General features: G+C 34.3%; 1 protein-coding gene across 2 annotated transcripts in view; it reads right to left on the minus strand.

Annotated features, from left to right (window-relative positions):
• The window catches only part of LOC101256095 (alpha-mannosidase I MNS4), a 28,137-nt gene extending 18,278 nt beyond the window's left edge, over positions 1–9,859 (minus strand). The window contains exons 1-7 of one of the 2 annotated variants that reach the window (XM_004240986.5): positions 9,642–9,859; positions 8,866–8,985; positions 8,690–8,782; positions 5,236–5,322; positions 5,014–5,104; positions 1,439–1,494; positions 633–705 (exon numbers count right to left, since the gene is read on the minus strand). In XM_004240986.5, coding sequence (XP_004241034.1) covers positions 633–705; positions 1,439–1,494; positions 5,014–5,104; positions 5,236–5,322; positions 8,690–8,782; positions 8,866–8,985; positions 9,642–9,755 — 634 coding nt within the window. In that variant the 5' untranslated portion in view covers positions 9,756–9,859. The remainder of the gene's footprint in view (positions 1–632; positions 706–1,438; positions 1,495–5,013; positions 5,105–5,235; positions 5,323–8,689; positions 8,783–8,865; positions 8,986–9,641) is intronic. The other variant, XM_010323953.4, reaches the window with a different exon arrangement.
• Positions 9,860–11,165: the final 1,306 nt, after the last annotated feature.

The raw sequence follows: 11,165 nt of genomic DNA on the forward strand, positions 1-11,165 counted from the left end.
GATGTACGGAATCCATACTAAACAAGCATTTTAAGAGAGAGTTGTTCTTTTATTGTTCCGGCTAAGAGCAACCAACAGACAAGTATCAGCATCTTTTTAAACCTTCTCTAAATATGCAGATGATTTTTATAATGTGTTTAAAATTCCTGCTATAGTTCTTGAACAGTCTCATAAATTCTTTTTCCATTCCCTTCATAATAAAAAGGAAAAGAATCCACTACAAGGCATATGCAGATTCATTCTGGAGTTTTTTAAGTCATTTTCCCTTCCTCACAACATTCTCTCTTTTTGTCATCTGCTTTCTTTCCTCTCAACAGTAAGCATATTTAATGCTGCTCTTTGTTTGAGTACACATATCTTATTCATCATTAGAGCAATAACTGAAACCTCACCCTAACTCTTAAACTTTCAAAAGATCCTCTGGATTCCGAAAGATATACTCATTTTTCCTACATTACATGCTTGTTCATATTCTTTCTAACAAGGATCTAAGTGTGTAACCTTACATTCCGTTGAAACAAACTATTATTTGTGATAGGTTTGGTAAATCTGAACAAAATACAGAGGTCCTCCTGACTAAGACAGAGGTTGAATAAAAATTTGATACATCAGATCAAGAGAGTAACACTTACTGGGATCATTAATTAAGCGGCTGAGTATCCCAAATTCTAATGTCAGTGTTCCTCCACCAGCAGTTGATGTTATCTAGGCACCCAAAAATAAAACTTTAGTATAGGGTGATGATGTGTGTGCATATCTCAGGCAAGAAAAGTTGATTAAGACTTAAAAGAAACTAGAATATCAGACATCTATAAAATGTCCATGGCATGCACAACACATCTCATTTGAACATACACGGTCCACCAGACAATAAAACAGAATATTTTCACATATCACTTTTCATGACTAAGTCAAGTAGATTATGTCTTCTCCTGTCATACTGGTTCTCATTTCTCATGCAGGTCATCAACCAGGTCAAATCTATTAAAGTACTCAATAATTATCTTTAATTCAAAAATAGCAGTCTGGTGGCTGTTTTCTCTAGCCCCATTCATATCTGTCAGATGAGATAAGCAAGGATCATCTCAAGAGGGTCCCTGGTGTTCTCTTCTTTACTTCTGTTTTTTCTCTTAATGATTCTTTGGAAGGAATAGGGAAGCACGATGCTGCACAAGATGTTTCCATCTACAAAGATTGTGAACTAAAATTATTCATAGAACAAAATATCAAATCCACCTGGCTGGAAAGAAAAGACACACATGTTCATGTAGAACCAGGACAGTCAAAGATTCCTTTTCTTGATAAGTTAATTTTAAGCAAGATTCAGTGCAGAATGTTTGCTCTATCTCAACCACTGCCACACTAGACATAATAACACTGTAGAAAGAAGTCTTATACAGCACGGGAAAGAGAAAAGGAGAATACAAAGAGGATATGCCTTGCTTTCATTTTCATCGACTCCATGCAACAAATTTACTGATCCAAATGGAATTCCTGCAGCAAAAGTAATTAAGATTATAAGACAGGTAACATCTTGTTGCTAGGATACGGAAGTGTTAGATTCAAATGAACACTTCAAAAACCTTAGGCTTTTATCATTAAATACTTGTGTGGGTCATAAAATATCCAACAAAACTAAGAACCAGAAAACTCTACTCATAGATCTACTTTGGTGAAGCAACTGGAGATTGTCATGCTGGACAAGCCTCATGGCAATCCAAATCCAATAACCATGAGATGGACAAGCCTAGGATCTTTATCAAGCACCTCAAACAATAATATCTAATTAATGGACATTTTTTCGCTGACAAGATTAATAAGTATTCTTTCCATGACCCATTATAATTGAGGAAGAGGCTTCAAGCTGAATCATTTTAGGCAGAACCGGCAGATAGTGGATGTCGAGAGCTACCTATGCTAGTGCTAGCTGGGATAGTGCAGAATTGATTCAACATTCCATTATGATAGACCACTGAGGGAGTTGTCTCTGAACTCCCTTCAGATGGTGATCAATCTTTGGCAATTGCCACTAACACAATATCGCTGCCCTGGAACAGAAGGAAGATTACATGTGGACATCCAGATAAAGCTAACATCAAGTGAAGTCTCTAGAGTTAAAAAAACATACTCAAGCTGGGCAAGCAACAAAATTACACATGGAAGGTTCTGAAGAAAAACAAGCTTTGTTCCAGAGGATTGAAAGCAGATGGGTGAAGAAAAAGTGTAGATATCTGCGGTGAAGAGTCAAGGCTGCTCCACAAAGCATTAGAATTTTGTTTTAATTGTACACTTCATCAAAAATATTTTGTTTTAAATGTAGGGACATTCCTTTGAAGGGGCGGAAAAACAATTTCTGAGAAATAAAGAATAAGGAAAACACTGAGAGAATTCATTTATTTATTGACAAGGAAAATACTTTTATTAATAATAGGAAAACCCTGGATGCAAGCGATATACTAAAGGAGAGAACCTAAATCAAAATATGGTTCTCAACAAAAGAGGTCTAATCTTCTATACAAATAAGAACCTCATAAGTACACCAACAAGAAACTACAGAAAAATACTACTTCACATTTTTACAAAATCTTGTTTTAACCTCAAAGGCTCTATTATTCCTCTCTTTCTAAACGACTCACATGATTGCTAATGGGGCAACGCTCCATGCCCTTGAGCATCTCCTCGGCTTCTATGGGTCCAACTTTGCAAAGCTTCCCTCACTGAACCTGGCATCACCCATTGCATCTCAAACCAATTAAGGGTCACCCTCCATAACCGGCAAACCACCTTACAATACAAAAGAAGATGATCTAGATTTTCACCTTGACTCTTACACATAAAGCACCAACTAACATATGTGATCCTCGTCTTTCAAAGATTCTCCATTGTTAAGTCACACCCATAGCTGCCAAGCGTACAAAATAACTAACCCTCTCTAGGGACCCAAATGAAATCATGGGGGAAAGAACATTCCTATCTCACTAGTAACCTCTTATAAAAAGAGCTAACTGTGCATAAACCATCTCCACTGTCCCACCACCTCCATACATCCAACGAGTTGTTTGGTGAATTGAGCCCATACAACAACTCAATCAAAATTGTGGAATTCCATCTCCCAATCGTAAGGTTCATTATGAATCTTAAGTCCCAATGGAACATGCCCTCATGAGACCTATCAATTTGGTGGACTGTCATCTCTTTTTGGAACCTTAAACGAAATGTCCACAAAAATCATGATACTCCTCCACAAACAACACCCAAACGGAGTTACAATGTTCCTAGTCCTTCAGCCAACATACCATATTTTTCCGCAACCACACAACTCTCCAAATCACAAGATGATTCTTCCTAATGTCTTCTGCTGAGTCCCAAAGAAAGTTACGTTGTAGTCTTTCCAAACTATCAGTCACTTAGCCCAGAGCCTGTAGAAGAGACATGAAGTATGTTGGAATGCTAGAAGAATGCTTTTGATCAGAACTTCTTTACCCCCTTTAGACAAGTACCTCTTTTGCCACCCCGCTAACAGCTTCTCTACTCTCTTAATTCACCGAATTCCACACGGACTACCATTTACCACAACATAGAATCTGGTCGTAGAAATGCAGAACTTGATCCATCTCCTCCATTTCTCTCCAGAACCCATCTTCAACATCATGAAATCCAGGAACTCCCAATTCACATGATCGTACGCTTTCTCAAAGTCCAAGTTACATAAAAGTACCCGGAACCCCTCTCTTCTTTCTTGTCACCAAAGCAACATCCAGTATCTGGCGTTCTTCCATAAAAGTGTCCTGAGAAGAGGACAGTCTCATCCAAGATCTTCTTTAGTCTATTAGAAGACACCTGAGATAAAATCTAATAAATGCTTCCTCCCAGACTAATAGATCTAAAATCTTTTATGCTCATCACACCTTCCTTCTTTGGTGTAATGGTAATAAATAGTTGAGTTAGCTTGAGTATTCTTTTAGGAAATTTATCTTGGTTATAATGTTAAACTTGGATATTTGAAAAGTAATATATACCTATTTCAAAATAGTTAGAAAATCAAGGTTACATAATTACAAAAAAAAAAAAAATCTCCGTAATTGATTACAGCATATCTACAGTAACTACACACTATTCTGGACACTCCTACTCAAGCTAGTGCGTACAAATTGTATGTATCAAAGTAGTGACATATAGAACTAGTTTGAGGCCAGTAATAAATTTAGTGGATACATTTAAGATGATTATTTGACTCAACAACTTTATGTAAATGTGTCCTAAGAATATGTTTTCTCTAAACAAAATGACAACCTATATCTATGTACGTCCCTCTCATGAAACATCGGATTTGAAGCAATATGAAATACAGATTGATTATCATACACAAGCTTCATATGATCGATCCTTTCCGACTTTAATTCTTTCCCTAGTTGTTTGATCCATATAAGATTATAATTCGATGCTATCATTACTAGATATTCTGCTTTTGCACTGGATCTTACAACTATAGTTTGTTTTTGCTCGTCCGAAATCTAAAGTGCCTCAACTAGAAATGCAACATTTCGAAGTATGAACACCTATCAGTGGCTACCCTGCCGAACAACCGCAATACAAAATGGTTCATAAGCCTAACCAAAACCCAAGAGCTATATCATGAGGGCAGAATTGTCTGAGACAATATAGAGACAACGATCCATTCAACTAATGTTGAATACTTGACCCCATTTCTAGAATTGGATATCGAGGCAGGAAAACATAAAAGGAGGTCCAACATTGAGAAACACAACAAGTATGGGTCTGATTCTGACATCATGTAAGAAATAATGAACATAAGACAATATTGACAGAAAGCTTAGCTATTCTGTCAAGCTATACACACATTTAATATAAGACCGAAATCAAAGTTACACAGTTACAAGAAAAATAATGCTCTAGTTAATGTACAACTTATTCACAATAATTACACTACATTCTTAACATGATTGATTCTACCCAACTGATATCGACTATCGCCAAAATCCAATTCCATACCTGTAGGAGTATCAAATGCAGGCAGCATTCTCCGTGCCAAGTCTTCAGCCAAGTGAAGCAACTCATCATCATAAGAGGGAATCTTCATGCCCTGCAGTTCTAGAAAGAACCTGGTTAAAATATTTTGGAGAAAGTAGCCAAGAGAATTCCACTTGGCTAAAGTTTAACAACCATAGAAACTTTTTAAAATACTCAAGAAAAACATAGTTATGAATATGATACCGTGTTGTGGTCACTTGCAATGAGATGAGCAGAAATTAAACCTCCAAGGATACGAATTGTAGTCTCAAAGATAGATACTGTTTTGTTCTGCATTTACACGGTAGAATTCACGAACTCGTAGTGGTACAAGATATTCATCCTCAGGAAATTGTGACAAATGAAAATGGAAAAATAGTTTCACAGGGATGCCAGACAAAAGCTTAAGGTCAAGCATAAACCTTCAATATCAGTAAAGTATATTGAATGGACAAAATTTCTTTTTGCTCTTATCTTAAGAATTTAAATGCATGTTAGAAGTATTACAACAACAACAACATCCCCAGAGTAGTCCTAAGTGGGGTCTGGGAGGGAAGGATATATGCAAACCTTAACTCTACCATTGCAAGGTAGAAAAGTTGTTTCCGATAGACACTCGGCTCAAAAAGAAGTGTAATAAGGCAGATTTGAAAGAAACATATAGCAAAATGGCAAAATAAATAGAGCAAAGAGCAGATGAAGCAACAACTAGTAGTGAAAGTTAAATAATAAGATAAAAGTTACCATCAAAAAAAAAAAAGTTAAATAATAAGATAATACGTGTACCAACTAATATGACTAAATAAGGAGAAGATGAGAAGAGGAGACCGACTCCCAACCTCTTCCACATATAAGTATGAAAACACTTGGCTACCTACCCTCCGTCTACCCTTATCCTCGACCTCCAAACCTTCCTATCTAGGGTCATATTCTAGTAAGACGAAGGTGTATCATGTCCTGTCTAAGCATCTTCCCTAGTTCTTTCTCCTCCTACCTCTACCTCTTCTATAACCTGCAATAACCAATCACTCACAACTCCTTACTAGTAATGATCTTAACCTCGTTTTCCTTATCTTGTCCTCCACGAAAACCACTCCCACCTTGACCTGTATAACCTCGTACCTGATCTTTATCTCTCCTACGCCCATACATGCATCCTAGCATCCTCATCTCCATCACCTTCATTTTTTGGATACGTACATTCTTGATTGTTCAGCACTCTACCCATATAGCAATTTAGGTCTTACCACCACTAAGCGTTGGTAACACATTCTTATAGCATAATACTCTTGACACAAGCTTCCACTTCACCCACCCCGCATCAACACGATGTGTGATATCATTGTCAATCTCCTTGATTCCTTAAATTATAGACTCAAGATGCTTCAAACCTCCTCTCTCGGGTACGACTTTTGTATCGATCTTCACTTCCATCTATGCTTTATGCATTACGTCATTGAACTTGTACTCCAAGTACTCTGGTTTAGTCCTTCTTAACCAGGAAACTTTAGATTATAGGGTTTGTCTTCAAACTTCCAACCTATCGTTAACTCAATCATGCGTCTTGTCAATCAATATTATGTCATCTATGAATAATATACATCACGGCACCTCTCTTTGTATATGTAGTGTCATTTCATCTATCACTAACACAACTAGGAATAGGCTAAGGGTCGATCCCTGGTGCAACCCCATCAAAATCAAGAAGTGTTTTGAGTCACCTCCCACTATCTTACCCTAGCCTTGGCTCCATGTTGATAGTGCATGTCCTAAATTACCCTAATGTAGGCCACAAGTACATTTCTAGACTCCAAACACCTCCATAGACCTCCCTAGGTTTAGGAATTTTACTGTATGCCTTTTTGGGGTCAATGAACACCATGTGTAAGTCTTTCTTCCTAACCCTGTACTACTCCAACAATCTCCTTACAAGGTAAAAACTTTTTAGGAAGGAATAAAGCATAGGTAAGTTGCTCAACTCGAGTGTGGGTGTAAGATATGGGTGTGTATCTAGGTTGGATCCTCAATGATCTAGATTTTAAGACTTGGGGATACGGATCCATATATGGATATGGTTGCGGGTATTCGGCTAAAAATAATTCAAATATATAAAATTTAAAAATGGAGTTATATGACCTAAATTATGAGATGTTATGTGAAAAACTTGAGGAGAAAATATTGATCAAGAGGAGAATCTTGGAAGGTAATTAAAGGACAGTGAGTAAAAATACAAATTTATATATACAAGATATTCCATTTTCTTCAATATTACTTAGTTTTTGTTTTGATTATAGAAAGCGGGTATGGATCCCACACCCTGTCGTGTCAACAAGGGTGCGGCACCGAAAACGAAGAGCCTGAGCAACTTAGGAGCAGCATATAAGAACAGCGTTTTTTTTTTTGCTCTTATCTTAAAAACTTGGATTCTAGTCAAAAGTATTGGAACTCCGAGCTAAACCCTCTTCATGTAGATACAAAGCAGATTACGACAAGGTGAATATAGGGTTGTTTGCTCACCTAATTCAACAGTAAAAACTAGAATGTACCAATAGACTAGAAATTATTTTTCTGGGTAAACCGTAAGAAGTATACTAGTCATCAAACATATTTCAGCAATCCAAACAATACCTAATAAATGCTACACTATTTCAAGTAAAGTTTAGTTCTATCTCTTGTATAAAGAATTAATATTAATTTCCATTTCCATTTCCATTTAATAGTTACCATTTCTATATATTAGAAAACCCCAACATTAAATCTGAATAGTTGTAAACATGTTTATACTCATAATTTGCACCTTAGTTTCATGTCGAATTGCCACTTCAATTTTGTTTTGAAATATATCAAAATTCACAAAACTCATCCTTTTAACTCTTACAGCTCAACAACTCAAATAGATTTCAGATTTTGGTGTACTAGTTTTCGTCTTTATCAAACATAACCTAATCTCGGCATAGAAGTGGACAGTATATTTGAACTATTATCACATTCTAACCATTTTTTTAATAGATGTCTTCCCTAAAACACAGAAAATAAGCACAGATATCAAACATTGAGGCTAGTTTTAAATGGATAAATTCCAGAGTGAGCCATGAGGCATGCAAAAGAGGCTAATTCTATGTCAACGAGCTGTAAACAGCAAGCAGCAAACTCTAAGCATACAAGATAAAGCTAGCTAATCATAAAAATGACTATCCTTTTACAAGAAATATGAATTGTTTAGTATTCCTCATTTATTAGTAACTTAAATTAACACAAGTCAGTTATTTGCTGAGCTGATAAAAGCAAGCATAGGGAGATCACAACTTTAGTTCAACCTCGTCAAACTTCTTGATTATTCTTAAGTTCGGTTTTGTCATACAAGTTGAACACAAGGCCCCAAGCATCAACACTTATATATTCAACGTTCGAAGCATTATGGCTACAGTACGTGATTACCCATCAATAGACAGGAATGATTATGTTCAGATTCGAGACCACCTTTCCATGGCACTCAAAAGGAGTTAATGGAAAAAAAGAACTTTCACGTAGTCAGATGACTGCTTCTAAATCCAACTTTAACAAGTTAATGATCTGAAATTCATAAGGCAATGTCTATTAAAGAGCAAAATTGTTCATTCCTAAGTTCATTATGTTTTTATACAAATTCCATACTCACAATATCAAACCGAAGATTTTTACCAATCCATTCAACAGAAGCAGTGAAGCGCTCTCTGTCACCAAGCAAAGCCAAGGTGTCCAATGAGTCAATCTGTAAAAAAACGCATGATTGGAACACTTACTGTATGTTTATCAAGAAAAACTAGTAGTCTAACAAAAAAGCTGTCTTGTTACCAATGTTAGGGCATAGCCACCAAGTGTGTCTTCTCCTCCACAAGATAAAGGCCTTAACTCATCGCGTGGAAAAGCATGGTTCATGTATCCGTTAAATGCATGGTAGAACATCTCACGCACCTAAAAAGTAACGGAACATCACAAACTTCTAATCACATCATTAATTTTGAAATCGAAAGGGAACACTAAGCATAAAAAAGAACAAGATATTATCTACCCAACTTTCTGTCACATTTTTTTCCTTTAACCACCCTAGTTCCGAACTAGGATATAAAGGCGAGATTAATAGTAAAAGCAGATATAATGTTGGAAGGAAAAAGAAATACTTCTTCCCCTTCTAAAAGAAGGGAACCAATTGTTTGGATTTTTCCAAACGAGAAATAGACTAGTATGTCCAATGATGCACCCTTCAACATCAATCACCATGCCACTGTATATACCTACTTATTCCTTTCACATTTCTCTATCATATCTTCAGCCGCTTCAAAACGGAAGCTTTCTCATCATAAAGAAAACATTTTAATCTCAAATTGACACCGATATCCTCCGTTAATTCAACTTTAAAATTCCTATCGGAGAGCTGTCAGTGGATTCTCAAAAAACAACTAATTTAATGCAGCGATCAATTGTATCGATCAAAGAACACTTCACACAACTACATTTGCAAGTAAAAGAAGCAATCAATAATTGAAGTTGATGATCAACATTTCAAAACGTCCAACAATTTTGTCGATCTGCTTGTGAACAATTGATAAGGAAAAGAGACATAAGGTTACCTCATCCCTGAGTTCTTTGGATTCTTCATGAGTGACGCCGTCTCCGAGGGATTTTCCGATAAACAAGTCGCAAGGAATCAGCAAAATCAACAGCAATAGCTTCGGAGCTTCCATAGTCTCACACTCTTCCTCCTCCTTCTTCTCTCAGCGCGAATATATATATATATCCTATGTGAATACACACTTACCACCATTTCATGTAAATGATAAAAACGGCCCTCAAACTTGACGAAATTACATTAGTTAAGATTAATAATACATAACGCTAATTGATGGGAAAAAAATTTTAATACATTTTACCAAATGACTTTATTACTAAATTTTCTAAAAAGTCATCCATATCTATATATGGAAAATTGTCTAAGAATATTATTTTAATTTCTTTTTTAGATTGTAATAACAACTTAATTATATTTGTTTTTCTCAAAATATAACTAATAAAAATTTATTTTCTCTAGGATGACCTGTCATGTTATTTTCTATGTTTTTAAAAAAAAAAAACTTCTTATACCCAATAAAATTTATAACTTTTCAATATTATTAAAAGAAAATTAATGTTGTTAAAAATGTCATATCATACTTTAAATTTAGTCTATTTTTAATAAATTTATTTTTGTTTGTTTATGATGTTAAAAAAAATTATTTATCTATTTTATTACATCAGGAGAAAGATAAAAAGAAATTATATTTTTACTTTTAGTATAACTGTTCATTCTATATTATTTTTTATTTTTAATTGTTTATTTTTAGCAATATCAAAAAAAAATTATTTTGTTATTATTACTTCAAACATTAATTATTTATTCTAAATCATTCACTTAATACATAATGCTCATTAAAAACAAGTAAAAAGAAAAGAAAGTAACGTTAGAGAATAGTTTTCACGTATTCATTAAAAATCAAGTAACAATTCCATTTGTCCATTTTAATTTTTATATTATAAATAAATATTTATTTTTATTTATTTAGTTTAGAAAATTAAAAGATAATTTATCACTTAATTTCTAATTCACTCTTACTATATGTTAAAGCCATTTGTCAACATAATTTTATAATATCAAATTTATTATATTTAAAGAGTGATATAATAAAATTATCATTTTATTTAATATCTTTAAAGAAATATATTTAATTTATATGGAGCAAATATATAAAATCGGACGGAAAGAGTAAAACTAGGTTTACCCTATATAGAGATTCTAGAACTAAAGCAAATATAATAAGCGCAGTTAGAAAATGTTATTGATAAACCAAAAAACTAAATAATGAAGCATGGCATCCCATTAAAACTTTGATCATTCTTTAAGGATTTGAGAAATAGTTTTGAATAAATAATTAATGTTAAACGTAATAATAGGAAATTAAATTATTTTTCTCTTGTTATGCTAAAGTAAACAACTAGAAGTAGAAAAATAATCTAGAATGAATAATTAATCCTAAAAGTAAAATAAAATTTATTTTTATTTTTCTCTTGATATGATAAAATAGATAAATATAAATGCAGTTTTTTCAAATATAATATAT

Source organism: Solanum lycopersicum, chromosome 6 (assembly GCF_036512215.1).
Source record: "Solanum lycopersicum chromosome 6, SLM_r2.1".
NCBI classification, from domain to species: domain Eukaryota; kingdom Viridiplantae; phylum Streptophyta; class Magnoliopsida; order Solanales; family Solanaceae; genus Solanum; species Solanum lycopersicum.